The sequence below is a fragment of the Sinohyriopsis cumingii genome, chromosome 6 (genome assembly GCF_028554795.1).
Source record: "Sinohyriopsis cumingii isolate HCF-2022 chromosome 6, ASM2855479v2, whole genome shotgun sequence".
Taxonomy (NCBI): Eukaryota; Metazoa; Mollusca; class Bivalvia; order Unionida; family Unionidae; genus Sinohyriopsis; species Sinohyriopsis cumingii.
The window spans coordinates 150,386,346-150,409,362 of NC_142966.1; the positions used below are offsets into that span (position 1 = coordinate 150,386,346).

Here is a 23,017-nt window from a genome sequence, read left to right on the forward strand (position 1 = left end):
TTGAAAATAAGCTGTCTTTTCATATAAGCCTATATAAAAGGATTGGAACTTCAAATTTGAATAGAAGAAAAAAACATTTCTGTTTTTATTCAAAGCATTTAATACAGTTACAATGAAAAAATACAGTTTCTAGACTTAGTACTTTTAAATAACACTATACAGATAACACAAATGTGGAAACAATCATAACCACACTGACATTAAAAAACACACATGCAGTTTCTGTCTTTAAAATCCACTGGATATATATATATATATATATATATATATATATATATATATATATATATATATATATAAAATTAGACACAGTCTTGGCTACTCTCAATACATGTACCTCAATGGGGAGTTTAAAGATAATGCAAGTTTCATTGGTATTCATCTTTGCACTCGCTAAAGACTAAATGGTATTCTTTTTCCAACCTCTTTGCTGGATTCTCTGAATGAATCCTGGTCAGAACTGAGTTAGCATTGCTAGAACTGAATCTGATTCAGCAGTCTTACCATGAGATATCCTTGTCTCGATAGAAAGACTGGGACTGACCATTTCATTGGGGGAGGCGACACAATATTTTCAAATTTAATGTGGGCTTTACAGGTAATACAACAGTACTAAACACCTCTGCCCAGTAAGGTGTGTCAAAGCTCTATCAACACAAATCAACTGTGCAGACACAAGTGTATCATTATTACTGTCTTTCAATCACTTTGTTTTAAGCTAGAGTTGTACCATTTGATAACAAGTAATTTTATTTTCACATGCATTATTTTGGCATGAAAGTATGGTTCCCTCAACAGATACAATGATCACAACTGCATGATGAACATACACACACACAATATATATATATATATATATATATATATATATATATATATATATATATATATATATATATATATATATATACACACACACAGAGACACACAATCACACACACACACACACACACACACACACACACATTTCTTCTGCAAGGCCAACAGGTCATATATACACATTCTTTCTGCATGGTCATCGGCACCTGAAAATGAACAATAAAGTACTATAGAAGAATATCTTGACTGTTTTCTACTAACTACTGAGAAACCTATGAGAAGTTATTTATTATCTGCCCAATCATCACATGTATGTGTTTGCATGAACGAATGCATGGGTGCATTGGTATTGTGAGTGCAACTTAATGAGCTGTTGCATTTTAGTCAGAAATGAATGGATACCCATTGTATTTGTTTTTTTTATATATATAAAAATGCAGCTTTACTACAAAAGATGTGTGCAAGTTAATTCATAATAATTATCACTGAAAATGTAAATAAATGCCTATCAACTGCAGTGAAAGGTGTATGTCGAGTTAAATTAACTGTACCAAATGACACATTCTCTTGATCAATCCAGAGTAGTAACATGTAATTCAATATCATAATTTGTAGGCCTAATCACATTAATAAAACATACAAAAAATTTTCTTCAGAAAAATAAACCCACACTCATTTTCACAGAAAGGAGAATCAGTCTCCCAATTTCTACTTTTTTCACATATCAAAAATCTGTCATCCTTTCCTTATTGTGTATTAATTATGACTCAAGACAAACCAATTATCATACCTTATGCAGATCAAGCACCAGGCAATAAAATACATCCAAGCAAACTGAATGTTTGCATGTTGCTTGCTGACATATTTTGCCAACAAGTATATGCAGCCTTTGCTTCTGTATCAAGGTCTTTTGCATGCTATCCAACTCTGTGACATGACAGTGTGAAAATGTGTTGAACTATGTGACTAAAACAACTGGTAGACTATTGTGAAGAATTCTTAGCTGTTCAGACAAGATAACCAACCAAGATTATCTTTGGTCTACAATGTTTTTTGTCAAATTTATAGGATAAATGTAGCTAGAATTGTACATAATTTTCAAGATGGCATCTGAGTCAAAGTAGGTTTTATTGACTGACATGTAATTCTATCATATAATTTTTTATCCTCAAGTGATGAAGTGTAAAAATGACAATGGTGTAGTTGCTATTGAGCCGGTTTATTTGTCTGCATGGCTTTTGACTTCTTTAAATGCTCTGAACACTTTTTGTGATTAGCTGAAGTAAAAATTTGAACACTGGTCAAAAAACTGTTCCAACTTTTCTTCTAACTCACTGGGTGAGGAAACTTGGTTCCAAAGTGAATCTGGATATCCTTGTCAGGTCTCAAGTTTGGGAGAAGTAAGAAGTGGAGGGACCACATATGAGGCCTTCCAAGGGGAACCAAGCCTGCTGCAGCGTTCTGAGTTCCCATGTGACAAAGGTAGAGGCAGTCAGCCAAATGATGTCTTCTTATCAAGTCTTGCTAAGAAAGCAAATATGTGTGAGATTCTGTCAAGAGGAATCCAGACTATACCTTGAGATGTGAGAAAATCCATCTCCACATAAAACAAGAGTCCCTTGAAGGAACTTGTGCTCTACTGCATGACTTGAATTTCCAGAAATTTAAGATAAGACCCTTTCTTCCTTTTAACTACAGAGTGTCAAAAACCACCTCTGATATTCTTCACTGATATGATCATACAATCAAAAGAAATTGTGATACACAAGATTTCCAAGATGTTAGAGCAGTACCATTTTAATATAGGACCAACCAGTAATCATATGAAGGCCTTTAGTAAAAAGAACCATGCTGATATGACCATTGATTTAGGAAGTGTATAGATAACAAGATTCTCAAAATGGCAGACATATGGGATGTGGGAATGGTATTTTCATTTAGGACCAACTAGACATCATAAATCTTCTGGTGAACCCCAAACCCCAACCCCCATCCCAATACAACTTTTGTTCATAACAAGCAGTGATAACAAGATTTTGGAGATGGCTGCTGTGTGGTGGCCATATTGGATTGCAGATCAGCACGAATTTCATTTAGCTCATCTAGAATTCATGGCCATTTTGGTAGCCATATTAAATAGCAGATCTGTACAATTGTCATTAGGAACCAACCAGACATCATAATATGTCTTCTGGTGAAAACCCTGTGTCAATATGACTTCACATTCTGGTGAATTAGCAATAAGAAGATTTTTAAGGTGGATACCGTGGCAGCTATATTAGAAGCAAGATCAGTACCATTTTCATTTAAAAGGACCCTCATAAGAAGTCTTTCATGAAACCCCATGCTGGTATGACCTTCCATTCAGGAGTAGTATTAATAACATGATTTTCAAGATGGTCACCGTGGTGGTCATTTTAGGCATCATATATGGACCATTTTATGGTAGAATCAACTATATGTCATAAGAAGTGTTCTGGTGAAAACTCATTTTTTCCAGGAGTAACAGTGACAAGATTTTCATTGTGGCTGATGTGGCAACTGTATTGGACATCTGATCAGTACCATTTGATCTGAGACAAATCAGACAACATTAAGAATTGTTTTATACTAAAAACCCAACATTGATATGACCATGGATTCAGGACGGGTTGTGACAGCAAGATTTTCAGAATGGTTGTTGTGGTGACCATACTGAATATCCAAGCAACAACATTTTCATTTAGAACCAACTAGATCAAGGGATGGATGTATATCGAATTTCGTGGCAATCCTCCAAGTAGTTATGCAGTAGCAACAACAAAATTTGTGCAGACACATGAATGACAGATGAGACTATCCCAGAAATTCATCTGGTCTATGACCTATAAAGCTAAAGAGGTTTGAGAAGGGATGGATCAGACTTCTCTTGATTTAGGATTAGACCTATTCAAGTTGTTGTCTCCCAACAGAGATACAGATCCCTCTGAAGGGCTTGTGTATGGACCCTATGTATCAATCAGTCATCAAACTATTACAGAATGGGAGTTCCTAAGAGCATCAGACAAACTGTTATTACACCCATCATGCTGATGAAGGTTTTGCAAGTAGAAGCTAGGCCAAAATGAAGAAATCAAAATTAAAAGACCCAATGTCCCAGACAAAACAGCAAAAATCTCCTTTAGGCTGAGAAGATGTGGATGTGAAGATGAGCATCATGGAGATCTACAGAAATCATCTGGATTGATAGTATTTCTGACCCCATACTTAAAAACAAGGGAAAAATAATAAGATGAAACTTTCCTCTTTGAAACTAAGATAATTTTCAGAATAAAAACTCCAACCTTTTACGTTCTTCATCCATTCTACTGCATCTTTCATTGGATTGGTGTAGACATCATCCAGAAGAAATATTAGATGAAACTGGCAGAATAAAATGGATGTCCTTGAAAGATGTGGAGGGTTCAAGAAGCCAAGCCAGTAACTCTCCCTTATTGTGTAAAGTAAATATCCACAATCTGAGAGGTCTGATTAAGCCTAAGCAAACAGACTTAATATAGGGCACTTTGATGATGGCAGTGATTCCACTTGTTTTGAAACAAAAATATTCAAGTCTTCTCCAGTTTTTCTTCCTGGATGAAATTGATTTTTTCCAAGGTTCTCTTATGACCATTACTGAATAGAATTACCAATACTTTGGCTCCGAAAATGTCCATTGTTAAAATTTAAAGCAATTTTTATTTTGAGACTCTAACATCTGAACAGAACACGATACTAAACCACTGGAAGTAAGTTGTTGTTGTTATTGTAGGGTTTAATGCCATTTTTCAGCACACAATAGGCTATATATAGCGGCCAGTATTAATGGTGGAGGAAGAACCCGGGAAAACCCCAAAAAGAACCACAGACCCACAAGAAGCTACTTGCAAGCTTTCTCACATGCCCACATTAGCCAAATCTGAGACTCGAACCTACGCAGACAGAGGTGACTGGAAGTAAGTACAAATTCATATAAATTTAAACTCACTATAGTTTACAGAATAAAAATGTATTTTTGCTCACCTTAACTGCATCTGTTGGCATAAAATTTGAGTGGAACTCTATACTGACTGAAGTGATTATTGGCCTAAGTTTGCACTAGGAAGAGTCTGGAATAGAACCCTGGAGGTTGTGGTATTAGAACAAGTGCCACTGTCTACTTGTAGATTAATGACCAGATCTATTGCTGCATAATTTTATCCTTCTTTAAAGCTGGCAGTAAGGAAGGGGTTGGATAAATTAAATCTAAAGCCCCTCCAAAATTACTTTGATCACCCACTCATTTTATGGAAATAGAGCAATCCAATGGGAGAACTGCAGAAGTCTGACACCCAATAATAAGTTGTCTGCAGGCATTTGGAGCAGTGGGTCAGCTGTGAGATTAGGAGACTTGGAGGTCAAGAAAACCCATTTCTTGTTCCCCTCTTTAGATTGCCTGGTTGGGTTATTAACTTCTGACATTTGTTTGAAATTGTAACTGATTCTGGCCCTTGCATAATCTCCTGACCCAATCAATGTCATCTGCAATGTCAGGGTATGATACGGTTTGAGCAAAGTGGAATGTAGACTTGTATGATGGCAGTCAGCACATTTACCATGTAATGATGAGGTACTCTGTTAATGACTCTCACAACTATGGCCATTACCTCCCATGCATGCTTGTTCCCTGATTTTCAGCAAGCTGGAAAACTGTTAATGAGGAAAAGTCCAACAAAGATGGCTAATGTTACACACCATCTTTGATGCAACATGATATATATTTTTATCAATTTTGTAGAAAATTAGGGCAAACAGACTGACAGCTGCAATATTTTTATCTAAGACTCAGAGTTCAGTGTGGAAGCTGTCCAAATGCATTTTGTAACAGCACAATGAAATTGTCACTATATGGTTTTCTGAAAGAAAGCCTTAGAATTTTGCTAAATGGAAGGTCATTAGTAATTATTCTAATTTTAGATTAATTTGGAAGATTACAGAATGATGGAATCTCTACCTCCTTGTCCTGATTTACAGAGGTTTTGACTTTATAGGCTTGCATGGCAGTATGGGACGGATGGTATTCTGAAGCTGGCAATACCTATGAACATTCTTCTACTGCAGCCTTTAAGCTGAATTCGGTACTTTTCTTAATGGCATTGAAGAAGCAATTCTGTTGTCCCTATACCTGTCATGGTTCTACCCCTGTGGGTAAGCCATGAACATATGGTTAGTCGGGTCCATAGGATGAATCTGTCATACCAGTATGGCCAGCTGGTTCACTGGTAGAATGGTTGGTATGGTTATCAGCTATGCAGATGGTGGTATGGATGGCTCTGGTACTGGCCATGATGTAGGCATGGTGAGATGGAAAGATCAATCAGTAAGAATCCTGTAATCATCCATATTTGTCAGATCTGTAGGCCTGTATGTATTGGTAATCCACACAACCAATCTATGGCTACTAGACATGCAACAGACATGATTGGATGGCTGGATGGAATGGTAGACATTGTATGGTATTACAGTATTATATGATCGATCATAAAGATCTTGTAGAAACTCCATGCAAACTCAAATATGCTGGATGACGTATAACTACTGGACTGCCTAAAAATGTGGGGACAGTCCCTAAAGTTGTTAAAATTATCTACTGATGTTAGAGATGGACAAATGGACAAAACTGCTATGAAATGTATCAATGCCTCTTGTAATATGTGATAAAACTTGAATGACAGTGTAGAAAATTGTGAGGACATCAAAATATGCAGCAACATATTCCTCCACTTTCCACTGATGTGACTGTAGTGGTGATTGTGATGTGACTGTCCCAACTAGGATCACAAGTGATTATGTCTTATAGTGGATACTCAACACATCTGTCTGCTCGTTCTGATATTTTTTCTCTGTTTATAACTCCTCCTTATCACAACATGACACATACACCAAATGTCAGCGAGGAAGTACATTAAGGCAGGTGAGGCATATATCATGCATGTTCTCATTTGCCATGAATTTTATTGAAAAGACAAAGACAATTAAACAATACATTAGCAACTCAGTGTGTTAATAAGTCACAAGAACAACACTCGTTACTAACCAGGTGAGTGAACAACAAGCATTGACCATCAAAACATGAATCACATGCATCAATGATACCATGCTGGATCATATGGTCATGATAAACAAAGTCTGTGAGTCTGAAAGTTCAAACAAGTTTGTAAAAATGTAAAAAATGTATGTATACTTTCTGTGGTAGGTTTGGCTTTGTAGGTTTAACACCATTTTTAGCACATTATACATGTACATGGTGGCTAGTATATTTGGTCAAGGAAGAACCCATGAACCACTGTAAGCTACTGGCAAGCTTTCTTGCATAATCATGTTGGTTGAATCAAGACTTGAACTCACATGGACAGAGGTGACATATCAGTGACCTGTAAAGGCAAGCACCTTAGACCACTTGGCTACCAGGGATCCTCTACCTGTATTATAATTATTACACAACAAAACCCCAAACTCTGGGCTAGATGGCTGAAAATCAATGAGATATTAGCAGGGTTTTTGTAAGGTATAAAATGGCAGTACCTGGTGGCAGCAAAGAAAGGTTGTGGTCAAGAGATACTGCTCTGTTGATATGATAGAGACAAGAAGAAAAAAAAGCAATTTTTTGTCTCATTAGGAGGGATGGATTCAGGAGTTAGTAAGCTTATATTCATCACATTAATGTGATCAGGGAATATATCTGATAAAGATATGGATACAGTAAGTTTTGTTTTAAAAAATCTGAACTGGTTTCTTCTGCCCATTTCTGAACAATGTTTAAGCTTATTTGTAGTTGACATTCAATAACATGCATGCTCTTTCATCTGTAACATATCAAAGAAGTTGAGCAGTCAGTTTCTGGATAATTACGATACTGAACAGGAAGGCAATATGCAAACCTGAGGTACACACATCAAGTTTTCAGAAAGGATCCAACCTAGTATCTTAACTCTTAAGTTTCTATCTTTCAAAATATTGGAAATAATGTTTGGTAGGTAGCCATTCAGACCAGTTCAACAGGTCAGTCATTATGCCATATTTCTATGTGGTGTCACAAGCTATCTTGAAGTTGAAAAAGATGGCAATTTTATTTTCTTTCTTTATAAAAGCTTTCTAATAAATGCTTCAAGCCTAATAAGATGGTCTATTATGCTCTTCTGGCATATCAATAGTAGGTTGTTGGATTCAAGATACCAGAGTAGTCTAGCATTTTCAATCCATTCATCCATTTCAAGATTTTGCAATAACTTCTTAATGCTATGCAATGATAGTTGTAAGGGTTGGTTTGTTTCTTTCCAGCTTTGGGTATTGGTATCACTATTGTTTCTCACCAAGACTGGGGGAAATTTCCAGTTTCCTAAATTCAAAGATGTTTAGCTGTGTATTTAGAGCTGTAACAGAAGCTGATAGTGGATATCCGCTGGTCTTGTCATAGGCTCAATCAAGAGAGTCTTGTAACTCTCTGAATGAAAGGTTTCTTGTAATTTTCAGCTTCAGTAGATTTGAAATTTAGAGGAGCCTTCTCTTTTAAGTTTTTGACATGGCAGAAGTGTATTTTATACCAAATGCAGTTATAGCCAAGGATACCTAGGGTATTGGATTCTGTAATTGAAAATTGACCCAATACTTGCTAGATTTCTATATAACATTTTGCAAGGTCTAATAATAAAATTCACTGTAAAGGCTAGTGGGTGGTGTCAAAGGTTGTTACTGATGATAATGCTTAACACAGCCTTCATTTTAATTAACTTTACAGAGCAAAAAGGGAGCTGAGGAAGATGTTTTATTTTTATCTAACAGTTACTAAGATCACACATGACAGACAACACATTGGCACAGTGTGGTGCTAGATTGTTCTTCTCATCTTTTTCAAAGGACTGCATACCAACATAGAGGGGACTAAGCAGTAACCAGTCTACTTGATAAATCCAATCACCTGAGTGCCTGAATTAATTATAAAAAGTATGTTTAAAGCAAGCACCCAAAAGATTCATATAGAAATCAAGTCTCAACTAACTGGAGAGTTCCAAAACTTCTCAAAATTCTGGTAAGAACTCATAATCTTAACTCACTATCAGTTCAATTATGATTCAGTTATGTCTTTTCTATCATCAAGTGGTGGTTGAATATTGCCAATATTTCTTGGACTGTGATCAATATTTGCAAATTAATGGGGTTTTCCAGTCAGGAACAAACCTAATCTTTCACTCACCTTTTTCATGATTTCCCAACAGCACAGGAACCCACAAAAAGAGGACTTGGCAGGAGAGGGTATAACTTCCTTGAGGCAACTGCTTCATTTTTTAGGAAAAGTGAGGGGTAAGTAGGCTTCTGGTCATCTTGTTGTGATAAGGACAGGTAGAATGGGGTTTAAACCTGGACTGATTTTAGTTCTTACTGTTAACCTGTTTAAAATGCTTAGGAAGGAGAGCTGTTAAACTTATGGGATGGGGTGTTTCCTCAGCCATGTAGCTAGGCTCAGTACTGCATCCTGAGACTTGTGTTGCTGATCCCTTATATCCTTAGAGGCCACTGTAGGAACTAACAGAGTCTTGACATCATGAGGGGCAGCATTTAAATGCTTTACTAAGATCCAGCAAAAAGGTATTCAATAATACATTGCTGTGGAGTTGAAGAAACTCTGTAATGAGTGCCACAAACAAAACTCACTTTACTTAGGATTAAGATGTCACAAGTTACCTTTACTGGTCTTATTTGGTTATTTGCTTTTGCACAAATAAACCTGGAGACACATGGTAACTCATCAATTTGATCTAGTAATCAGTCTCTAGTACTAGCCATATGAGTGAACCCTTAAAGAAGCAATACTAGTTAATGCTTGTCTTTTGTCTTTACATCAGCATATGTAGTTGTATCTTTCAACTTTGACATATCAAACTGAATGACTCCGATCCAGAAGTACACTTTCCTACTGCTCACTGGTAGATCTGGGCACCTGCTGTAGAGTATGTAACAGTTTATTCTTTTGGCTAACTTTAGCTGAAGGGATATGCCAAATATAAAGAATCAAACCAATTGTTATTATGGTTCTCTACTCTCTATTGTCTTGCAGGTTAATAACAGAACAAAATTCTTCCATGGAAAGTTTACATTTATCTGTCAATTTAAATACACTAGGATTAGGAATGAAACAGTTAACAGGAATGTTCAAAACTCTGGCTTTGATCAATGTGGGCAAAATGGCACAACTGAATGTAAGGATTTAAATGTTTGTGGGAATCAACTAGGCATTACACAGAATGCTGATTTGTTTCACTTGTGAGACATTCTGAGAGCTGATATTTTCTAGCATCCCTGCCTCACTGCAGTCATTCAAATCTTGAGATCAAACAAACACCTCTTGATGAGTTAAGAGATTTGTATGCAAACACCTTAATGTGTATCTCAAACAAGTGCTTTGTGTAAAGTAGATTGTCAGAGTGTGCTGTCTAATTACACTCTTCAAGTACTGGTAGTTGGACCAAACCAAATTCAGCTGTACTTCTTGACCCATCTGCTAAGCCTTGAAGTGCTTTAGTTATATAGAGGATGATAGCGGTATTAGTTTTTGAATTCAGTGAAGAGAAATCTTGTCCAATTTCTCTGACAAATGAGTTTCTGCATAAACCACTGATGACAAATTCTTATTATACTTAGCAAGATCATTATGAAACTAAGAAAATTCAATAGCAACAGGCTTGATTGCTCCACAATATTGTAATGTTTTGTAAATATGTTGAATTGTGAAACAGATCAGGTATCTTTTTCACCAGACAAAATTCATATCATTAACATTTTGCATTTTTAAAACATAGCATCTAAATTTGTAAATCCTTTGTGGTAACCACATGTCTGGCAGCTGAAGCACTGCACAGGATTAGGAGTGAAAGGGTCAACAGGAATGTTCAAGAATCTGGCTTTGCTAAATGTGGGCAAAGTGGCACCAGGATGTAAATGTTTGAGAATCAACTTACCATTAAAATGAATTTTGATTCGTTTCACTTGTGAGACATTCTGAGAGCTGATATTTTCTAGCATCCCTGCCTCACTGCAGTCATTCAAATCTCGAGATAAAACAAATACCTCTTGATGAGTTAAGAGATTTGTATGTAAACACCTTAATGTGTATCTCAAACAACTGCTTTGAGTGAAGTAACACTCTACAAGTACTGGTAGTTGTACTGAACAAAGTTTATTTAACACTTCTTGTCTTTTTATCCAAGCCCTGAAGTGCTTTAGTTATCATAAAAGATGATAGTTTATTTTATTTTTATCAGTGTATTCAATGATGAGAAATCTTAACCAATTTCTCTGACAGATGTGTTTCTGCATATATTTCCTAACCCCCTGATGATAACTTCTTATTATGCTTGGCAAGAATCATTACAAAACTAAGAAAATTCAATAAGAGACATGCTTGATTGCTCCGCGATATTATAATTATTTTGTAAATATATTTGATTATAAAACAAATCACTGCAGGCATCCTTTTCACCTGACAAATTCATATCTTTAATATTTTGAATTTTCAAAACATATCATTTAAATTTGTAGAGCTACATGGCACAAACCTAGCCTTACCCATCATGATGGCACAAAGGAAACTGTATCTGAAAAAAAAATTGCAAAAGAAAATGGTCAAATTGAAAATGTTTTCACTTAGAAATCCAAAACAACTTATGACATGTAGATTGTCATAAAAAGGAATGGTGATTTTACGTTCAACATAGCCACTGTGGTGGCAATTTTGAAAATCTTACTAATATTTATGCCAAGGTCTTTATGCAGTTAGTCCTGAATGAAAATGGTATACATACATCATTTCAAAAAAGTTAATGCTATATCTTGTTTTACAGAACTGGCTAAACAATCCAGGTTTAAAACGATGAATAAAACTTCAAGATAATTGTAAAATATGAAAGAATGCTTAGATTGAAAATCATGCAAATAACCTCGAATATCAGGTTACCTTCATTAATAATGTCTTAGGAAATCTAGATATTCAATAAGGTCATGTTTTGTTCAAGCATCTAGCCTGCATGCTATGCAGAACTCAATTACCTATGAAGAAGAATAAATGTTGCATACATAATACAATCCTGAAATCTGGGGAAAATGCGCAAAGTCAAGAAAAGCTCATTAGGTCTTTGAATCTTCACCATGCGGAATTAGACCATAATAGATACAGCTAACTTAAAGTTGATTACTAAACATGAAGCATTCCCTGTAACCTTGAAAATTAGGTCACAATGATCACAACCTAATCAGGTCTTGGGACCTGCTCAAGGCTTCTAAATATCCATATATAACTGGCTTTGTCCAATAGTTTTTGAGAAATGTCCTTACAAGGTCAGTGTGAGTTGCATCCACACAACCCTCACTGGTAAGTAAATAGAATGTGACCTTGAAAATTGGTCACCATAAACTAAACAAATCATCCCTACCATCAAGGCATTAGCATATAAAACCTTATTTTATATATCATGCTTGTAACCTCTCATTTGTAGAACACACAATACTGCCACAGAACCTTCATAATGAGGTCACAGTCACCTATATTAAATCAGGTCTTAGAACACATTCAAGGTATCTAAATTTCTATGGTATTTAGTCAGTCTTAATGTCACTTTTAATGTGCTAGTGGTTATATCAAGGACAGGAACTAAGAGCTATGTGCCTTCCTAATAACACACTAAAGCTGTGCCTCCAAATATCCAGTTTTGGTCTTATTTGATTCAATAATTGTTTTTAGATACCTTGCTACATTACAAAGGATGGATTGGTGGATGGATGGATAGCACACATAAAAGGTGTCTCCTACCTTTAGGGTCAGAAGTCCATACATTTGTTAAATAATCTATAAGAGTGAACTTGCTGATGCTGGACAGTGTTGCACAAGTGTAGGCTGATAATATTTATTTGAATTTGGCTGTACCTTGTGAAATACTTGAAGCACCTTAAACTTTAATTAAGACTTCAGACATTTTTAGTTCTGATAACATAGGTGTCATGACCTAAGAATGCCAACAGTGTGCTATGTTAGAAAACCACTGCTCATGTTAAATTCTTGGTGAAGACAGATGAATGAATGAGCTATATGTTATGTTTTCTATTAATGACGGGGTAAACATTGTCTTATTTAGTAAGGAAACCTAGCATCACACATACCAGGCATTTTAAATGTTTAATGTAAACAGCTGTTTGACTGTATTTTAGAATAAATATCCTACCTTCATTGTCCATGCTCCTCTTCCTCTTCAGATGTCGCTTTTCTGAAAAGACAAGGTAATATTAATGTAACATACATGAATGACTACTTGAAGTCACTGGAGAATAACAGATCATGGGTCAAGCAAAACAGCAGACTGAAGAACTCTGATAAAGCCTAAATTGTATTTCTTTGATCTACAGTCAGGTAAAATTTACAACACATCATACTACTGTCTTGTAGAAATGGAAATGTTCTGAACAATATTCACTTTGTTTTTAAGTTTTGACTCTCACTCACCCAAATCTTCTATTTCATCCCTAATGCCTCCAATTCCCACTTCCACCTTGTTTTATAAACTTTCATAGTTATTCATTCATTCTCCGTAAAAACAGTGCCAAATTTATTTCATCTTCAGTTGTTAGTCTAGACAGAGTTAAATAGACTACAAGAAAGAATCTATATTACATACAATGACTTTTGAATGCACCCAATATCACTTTGGGCTACTTCCTGGACCAAAACCTTTTATATTAATCTACCCATCAACCTATAATATTCTTTTAAATATAATCACTCTCTCTCAGACAATTTAGATACAATTCAGATTTCATGACTAACAGGCACATTCAGTGAAATTTGTTCTCCACCTGCTGTTGAAAGACCAAACATATATAATGATGAACACACTGTCTGTGATAGTGTTGTAGAAATACTTGGCAGACAAACATTGGAAAGTCATTAAGTTGACTGTGATCCTTATGACAGTTTTGTAGAAGTACAAGGCAGACATGGAAAGTCATTAAGTTGACTGTGATCCTTATGACAGTGTTGTAGAAGTACAAGGCAGACATGGAAAGTCATTAAGTTGACTCTGATCCTTATGACAGTGTTGTAGAAGTACAAGGCAGACATGGAAAGTCATTAAGTTGACTGTGATCCTTATGACATTGTTGTAGAAGTACAAGGCAGACATGGAAAGTCATTAAGTTGACTGTGATCCTTATGACATTGTTGTAGAAGTACAAGGCAGACATGGAAAGTCATTAAGTTGACTGTGATCCTTATGACATTGTTGTAGAAGTACAAGGCAGACATGGAAAGTCATTAAGTTGACTGTGATCCTTATGACAGTGTTGTAGAAGTACAAGGCAGACATGGAAAGTCATTGACTGTGATCCTTATGACAGTGTTGTAGAAGTACAAGGCAGACATGGAAAGTCATTAAGTTGACTGTGATCCTTATGACAGTGTTGTAGAAGTACAAGGCAGACATGGAAAGTCATTAAGTTGACTGTGATCCTTATGACAGTGTTGTAGAAGTACAAGGTAGACATGGAAAGTAACCAAGTTTTATGTCTCTATCTCAAAAGGTTTTAGCATAAATATGCACAAAATGGGAAATTGATTAGAGACATTGACTTTAAAGATAAAACTTTGACAGTAATAAATGAGATTTCATCAAATAGAAAAAATACAAGTGCATCATGGCTCATCCCTAAACCTCAAACAGCTTTTAAGAGAAAGTCAATCAGGAAATGTATACCTTGAAGACAGGACCATAAATGTTAAATGCAATACCTCTTCTAGTGACAATGTATTATTTAAACAAAATTGTTCATTTATTTGAAATAACTCATAAGTTACAGAGCAGAAGGGAAAGTATTATTGAATAGACTCCCTCAAGGAGACTGACACTCTACTGGGTGAAACAAATTTCCAGGAATTCAAGGCAGCACCATTTCTTCCTTTTAAATGTTTAGTGTTGAAACCATCTCTTTCAAACTAGATGCTGTGGCGGACATACTGGAGGTAAGATTGGCACCACTTTTATTTAGGGCCAAGTAGAAATCATTCCAAAAAAAAGTATTTGGTGAAAACCATATGACAATAAGACTATGCATTCAGTAGGAATAGTAAAAGCAAGATTTTCAATTGTGGCAGCAATAATGATAAATGAAATTGCGACCTTTTCATTTACCTTGGTATCCTGAAAAGTCTGTTGGTGAAAAGCCCATGATGATGTAGCCCTCCATTTGGGAACAGTTGAGATATTTTCAAGATGGCCAACATAGTGGCCACATTGACTGTCAATTTTCATCATTTTCATTTCGGACAAACAAAACATTTCATAGTAACTCTTCTAATGAAAAATCATGTCAAAATGACTTTCGATTTTAATAGAAGCAATAATAAGATTTTCAAAACAGCCACCATTGTGGTCATATTTGACATCAGATCATCAACATTTTAAGTATGGGTCAACAAGAAATCTTATAGAAAAAACTCATGTTGATATGACTTTCTGTTTTTGGAGAAGTGACAATAACAAGATTTTCAAGATGGCTACCATGGTGGATATGCTGCACCATTTCCATCTCTTTCAAACTAGCTGCTGTGATGGATACTGGAGGTAAGAGTGGCACCATTTCTTAGGGGTGGAATGATACACCTGTGTCGCATATCAATACGATTCATGATACACAGCCTGTGATACAGTGCATATTGATACATATATAAACTTGATGGTCGTTCCATCTTTGGAAGGTAGGTCATGCCTTTTCATGCATACTGACATCCTGATCCTATTTCCAGTATGCAGACTATAGATAGACATATAGTTATCATATATTTATATGCAATTCTCATTGATGAGATGATAACCAACAATACTTTTAAACAGACTATGTGTTGGTGGCAATGAGTTTTGTCCAACATTTTAGGCTATTTAATGGTGGCTCCATTTAAATCCCTTAGCTCTGACATGAATGATTTGAAAACAGATTACTACCAATTTCGTGTCTCAGTTACATATGGAAGACATTACGATGTTATCTTCAAAGCAGAAGAAATAATGCAATTTACTTGTGCAAATAAAATCTCATCTAGAACAAATTCAGGCATGGGAATAAGGTTGAATACCAACAAATACCAACAAAATCAAGCACATTTTACTTCCTGCAGATGCAAAAGGCTGTTGCATCCACAGGTACTTGTATTTGTTGGTGAAGAATGAAAACTATTGATTACAGCCAGTCCTATTCTACAATTGTTTTTAATTTACACAAAGTAATAAGCTTCAGCAATATGAAATCTGCCCCATAGCTCATTCTATGCTAATTTCATTTATTCCATCAGCACCTTCATTCAATGGTTAAATATCTCTGCACAAAAAAGAGAAATTCCATATTTGTTCACCATGTACAATTTAAGGAGAGATGATGACAGGATTTATCTTAAGTGAGACCTAACTCTTTATCAAAGATATAAGGAGGGGAGGAAGAAACTGTCATAGGTCAATATTTATCAAACTTCAATATATGTTTCTCTTTCTTCCTGCTCCACTTTCCTTTAGCTCCACGGAAATCAACATCTTTGACAGATGTCAGCTCGAGTTGTACAAGCATTAACCTGTTAATTATTTCTGAACATACTCTGCTCCTTTTCTTTTTATCAATATTGTTCTGTGCTTCTTTCACTAACATAAACTACCTTTGTTAAATCAGTAGTTTACCAACTACTATTCCGAATTTCCTATCTGTTACATAATGCTGTATAAGGGTATTTAATCCATCAATGTTTGTGCAGACCAAGGTATTAAAATAACTATCTTTATTTCTTAATTGAATTTTTTAAATCTTATTTTATTCAATTTATCTTGATCCTGATATGGACACATGTATATAGTTTTGTAGCATATGATCCGTAGGGTGCAAGTGATTAATAAAAATAAAAAAAAGGAATAGTGTATTATACTTTTAAATTGTCTGTATTCCAATTAGGCTCTGTATTCTGCACATTTTATTTCCAAATACCACTGAAAGGGTCATGCCATCTATATTATGTCCAGCCAGCATGTACATCTGACTTGTATTTAACATCATTTCAGGTTCAAAATCACTCACTGGTATCTCCATTAACAATTTCCCAGCTCCACTAATCTGATATACTTCATGACTTTAAAAATTACTGTCATCATCACTATCATCAGCAAGTATTGGCCAATGAAACCGTAAGGAACCCCACCGGGAAGCAGACATTTTGGTTTACTAGGTAGCCTGTATTTTAAACAAGCATTTGTAAAACTTTCTTCATGAATGGTTTCAAACTATGCCATAATGCTTATTCCTGGGCACATTGTGTTAATCAAATTAAGTTTCACAGCTACTCATGTTGTTCCTGAAGAACCCAGATGTAGAACAGCTGCTATCTGAAAAACAGATGCCTCAACAAGAATGGTTAAATAAAAATTGTATAACTATGCTGAGCACATTTTCATACATGTACGTGGAACTTTAAATCAATTTGTGGGTGTTCTCACATTTCACTGTTCTCCAAGCGTGTGAATTTGCACAAATTTAGCATGATTTGCACCATAGAACACCCTGACAGCATCTCCATGTAAGTACTTTACATATCTAATGCACAGGCAATGGATTCTGGGGAAACTTATGTGTACACTCACCATATAACATGTTATATGGTGAGTGTACACATTAGTTTTCCCAGAATCAAGTGCCTGTGATCTAAAGGCTTTCCTGTGAAGACTCTGTTGTTCTGCCAATACTTCATGTTTGTCAAGTAGAGAATAAGCTACACTGACTTCTTATTGGTGCTTATTGTTTAACCTGGACCGGAACAAGCAATAACCACAAATGAGAAAATCAATGTAACATATTTCAATGTGCAATAAAAACTGGCAGTGTAGCTTTGAAATTGACAAAATCAGAGTCAAGATACAATTCAAAGTAGAAACTTTGTGTGAAAGTGGTTATTAAATTGATCAGTAAAGTACTTCATAATACTTGTGGAACACATTTGGAATGTATGCTGAACATACCCACCTCTGGGTTAAGATAATCAGCATGGAACTGGGGAGGGGGGCCAGACTACGAACCAGGTCATTTTGTGTTAACTTGTAGATGGTGAATGGGAGTCCTCAAATAGTCTTTTTTTGTTTTTACTAATAAACATGAGTGCCTGTGACTGCAAATGCTGTTTCAGATGGATTATAATTTTACAGAATAAGGCAACTAATAATAATTATTCTTGACTGCTGAATACTAAAATAACATGCATATATACGGTAAGTATCATTTTGTACTGATCTTCAAACTCTTGTATCAGTATGTGTATCATTTCAGCAAAGGTATCAATGCATTGTCGGGTCTTACAGGTAGGACTATGATATATCAATGAATCATTTCACCCCTACCATTTCCATTTAGGACCAAATAGACATTATACAAAATCTTCTGGTGAAAGCAGAAGGTGGTTTTATGTCCCACTCTCACTGAAATTTTTAAAACTAATAAAACACTTAACAAACCTTGAACTATGAACACTCATGTTAACAACATATATTTCCCAAACATTTATTTAACGATTATTCAAAAGAAAAAGAAGCTCCATGAAATCAAATGCATTTGTATCAGGGTCTAAATCCAGTGCTGGTCCTTTGTATAGCCTCTTGTCAATGCGTGTTTTATCATTAATGATCATCGATCAGCTCTACTTTCATTTTCTTCTTCTTCAACATTCTCATTCTCATCACTACCGCTGTTATTTTCAGTAGCTTTTTCGATGTCACTATCAATCTTGTCTGCCAAATATCCAGAAAATTCTCCGTCAGAATCCGTCAAGTAAAAGTCTGCTCCTAGAGGCTGATTCTTGTCAATTTGCATCATTTTAAAATTGAAATATTTTCACTAAATCAACTGATATCGAAGTGAAATTTTTTTTCCCTTTGTTCAGCTCTATGTAAGCTAAAATTTGATGGGTTAAACTGCCTGCATTAGTAGGAAATGGCTTTAAATCAACCAATGGTTTGCGCCGAGTTAACTCGTCGTGCAGGAGAAAGGCCTTACTAAATGCTGCCTCTTAAACTCGGCGCTCGGGATACAAGCTGTACAAACTCAGCCACTTCAGCGAGGCATGCGGGAGATCAGGGATGTAAAGTATGACAAGTATACTTGTCGCCAGGGGTTAATGTGTTTAAAAGAAGTAGGAATTAAAAGATTTTCCAGATGGCTATTATGGTGGTAATACTAGATGTCAGATTGGCATCATTTTTCAACCTGTGCTAATGGACAGACGGAAAAATGACAAAGCATATGACCAGTTGAGGTATAAAGCTAAAATATAAGCCTATAACCTTGACCTAGGACTGCAATGTGATACATGACAAATATAACAAGTTTCATCCCTTAATCTCCAGTGGCTCTAATAGAATCTAAAGAAAAGTATGAAGGAAAAGTTAAAATATTCACCTATGACATTGACCTTGAAGAAAGGACAGGACACTTTCTAATGATACTGTGCAAAACATACCAACAATCATCCCTAAAGGTGAAAAAAAGGCAAGAAGGAATGAGACAAGCAAAACTTGTAATACTCACCTGTGACCTTAATCTTCAAGATATGATCACTAATGTAGTAAACAACACACCTTTTAATGATATATGTAAGTGTAACAAATTTCAACCCTTAGTATCTAACAGCACTGAATTAATGGACCCCAGCTGAAGTATGTGACATGCCTTCTAATGATGATGTCTGAGTACACCAAGTTTCATTCCCTTATCTCAGAAAACTTAAAAGTCATAAGGTGGAATTGATAGTGTTATGGATGGATGGATAGATGGAAATATGGATTCCAATTCCACAGGTTTTTGTTTTTAAAAAGGTAGTGATAATAACTTTGATCCATGAATGGAAAGGACATCTGCTTGGACACAACAGAACATATATTTGCTAAACAATTTATCGGGATACAGTAACGTGTTTTTCAGAGTTTGCATCAACCTGGAAAATACTCCATTTAAAAACATAACATAACCATACAATTAAGTATTGACCTTAGATTAGTAAGCATACCCATACTCTACCTGCTCACACAAAAAATGTTTGATATAAAAAGTTTTCCTTACTTCCAATTCTTAATGTCATTCTGTTTTGCTCCTAAAATCATAGCTTCTTACAATCCCCTAAAATACACATTTTACAATGTATATTTCAACGTGGCATATCTTGGAAGTTCAATACTTATACTCTGTATAGATGTGCTCTATAGCATTCTTAGTTTTGAATATAACATACCTTGGAAGTTCAGTACTCTGTTTAGATACATTCTATAGTATTCTCTATTTTCAATATAACGTACCTTGGTAGTTCAACAGATGTACTCCGTTTAGATATGCTATGTACTCCGTTTAGATATGCTATGTTACATTCTACCCAAGTTATTGCAATGCTTACAAAACATTTATTACAATAAACAAGCCAAGGTCAACATCCAACTTTTGCTACCTATAAATATCATTGATGGTTCAAGATCTTGTAGCAGTCAAAACATAAAACCTGTTGGTATCTAAAAAATGAAAAAAACCACGCAAATAAATGCATGGTTTTATATAAATCCTGCAATTCAAAAATCATTTTTTATTGGCAGTAGTACATAGAACTGGGGGTTCTGGACCCCATTTTTCAACTTCATGGAGATCGCTCATGCGGAGAAAAAATGGGTGTTTTGGATACAGAAATGTTTTTTTTTTTTACCAGGGTAGTCACTCCAACATAGAAAAATGGGTGTTTTTCAACCATTCAACTGTACAACTGCACATCCTGGCGCAGTGGGTAGGCATTTCAGTGCTGATTCTGGACAGCTATTGGTTGCATCGGTGTTTACACATTATATAGTGGTTTGGTACTGTCCATGTGTGAGTGTGTAAATGCCATCAGAGGAGTATCATTTATCATTGAATAGGCATAGTCATTTTCTGTTAAAGAGTGTTGTGGATATTTTATGCTGTTGTGATTGGAAAGTTCTCATGGAGTAGTAGTGGAGATCTCCGTGTAGCGGTTGTGTGCTCGTGACCGATAAGACTCGCTCTTGTATGAAATTCACACTGACACCACCTACACAGACCTATATCAACATAGAGAACTGTTCAATCTCAATCTCGGTGATTATCTACAAGACCACACCTTCTACTGGGATGATAATAAAAAAGTGCCAGGAAAGATGAAACTCACAGCATACCCATCACTGAATTCATTGGATTCTGATCCAAAATGTGCTGCATCACACTCGACAATCATAAAAAACTTAAGGTGTAAAATAAAATGCCATCGCCCACATCACTGCCAACCATCATTATAGCCCCAATCATTGAGGTATCATGCTTGTCTTTCTTGGAGGAAATGGATTCCGGTGATCTATGGAAAATCTCCTACAGGAAGCAGTTGTGACATTTCCCATTCAAAGAGATTGTTAGCATCGAGGTATAGGATATACCCGGGCGGCATTGTTGGATCATAGTTTTTCATGTATTTGTTGTTGGCGACTGTGTGATTTTTGCTGATGATGCGGATACTTACTTGTACCATCTATTCAGTGAACATAAACATGTCTGGATTGGTAATGAGTTCTAAGGTTACTCCAGATTGTTTGAGGAAGGCGTCCCAGGAGAGTCATGGTGAGGAGAAATACCAGAGTGGATCGAGTTGGTAATGGTCTATGCACGTGTATCTGAAATTGTCAAGCATGTCCGTGCACAGGTGCACATCCCTTTTGAGGTACATGTCATGATAATCTCCAAGCATTTTGCAGTCGAATTCGTTCCATATCTTGTTCATGTATTGGTATTCATCATCGGTGATCCCTGACAGGTGCATATGGGAATAAAAGGCATCTTGGGATGGCAGCAAGATTTTATCAGATCTCAACTACACACTGACGCATTTGTAAAGATAAATTCCTTTTTGTTTGAGCAAATCCACTGGACTTTTTGGAGGTCATTGATGTGTTTCTCTTCAGCCATGAGTTGCTCAAAGAACCAGATAATGCAATCCTCACCTCTGCTGACAATACGGTGAAGACAAACTTTCTTTGGTGGAACAGCATGTTTTATATCTGATCACGCATGCTTATGTTCACTTCAGTGAAAAAATGGTCTGTATCAGGTAAGGGTCCTTCCACTTTTTTATAGATCATCTCCAAGTTGAAGTCGATATGGAAGGGTTGGGTGTATTTTCCGTGATGGCTTTCAAACTGTACTGTTCCATCATGTGGCATATGAATGGTTTGTAGTTCTTAACAGTATGCCGACAACATGTGGTCATGTAGTTTTTGTGGTTGAGGAAAGCATTTTAATCAACGATAAAAGAAATATCCATGATTCCTATGTTTCGTGTACTGAGATTGGCATAACCGACTAAAGTCTTTGATGTACACGTAATGATTTTGGTAATAATAAAGAAAACTGATGCTGTGTTGTGAGGATGTTTTGGAGATCAGCATGGGATAGACCATGATCTTTTTATCGCCCACATTCTTTTCATCGAGTCCAAAAAAGATGGAGAGCCCATTGTTGAGTGATTCCAGTTTAGGGGCATCTTTGACCGCCGGTGGAAAAGTGATCTCTGTGGCTTGTAGTTCGAGACACTATCGACATAATCTTCAGTGGGATGTTTCATAGTAAAGAAAAGATTGCCCACATGAGACAGAAGTCATCATTGTTTTTGATGTTGATGATTTGCTTTGGAAGGCGTACATGCTTACTTCCAAGCATTTGTGTAAATTTGGAAGTTTGAAACAGGACAGAATTGACTCTGAAAAAGATCCATGCTAATCCTGACTTCTGATAATCTTCGATGTGACGTTGGATAAACGACCATGTGACGTCGAAGATGTGACTAAAATTGTCACTGCAATAATGATCAACAATCTAGATTTCATTCAGATGTTGTTGCTCTTTTGATCCATGACTAGTACAAAATGAACGTTGAGAGCTACTCCATATTTGATGGCCATGTGTGCACATAGCTCTGCATCCACAGTAGGTTTTATAATGCTCTGTAGGAGTTCTTTATCGACTTCTTGCTGTAGCATGGGGGGATGATCATAAATAAATCCTATGTCGGCATTTTCATATGCTTTTTCAATGCATC

General features: G+C 35.9%; 1 protein-coding gene across 1 annotated transcript in view; it reads right to left on the reverse strand.

The window, feature by feature from the left end:
* Nucleotides 1-910: 910 nt before the first annotated feature.
* LOC149798259 (uncharacterized) overlaps nucleotides 911-23,017 on the reverse strand; it is a 56,071-nt gene continuing 33,964 nt past the window's right edge. Inside the window, exons 5-7 of the mRNA XM_089963396.1 lie at nucleotides 13,089-13,130; nucleotides 11,440-11,468; nucleotides 911-1,025 (exon numbers count right to left, since the gene is read on the reverse strand). Coding sequence (XP_089819522.1) covers nucleotides 11,443-11,468; nucleotides 13,089-13,130 — 68 coding nt within the window. The 3' untranslated portion in view covers nucleotides 911-1,025; nucleotides 11,440-11,442. The remainder of the gene's footprint in view (nucleotides 1,026-11,439; nucleotides 11,469-13,088; nucleotides 13,131-23,017) is intronic.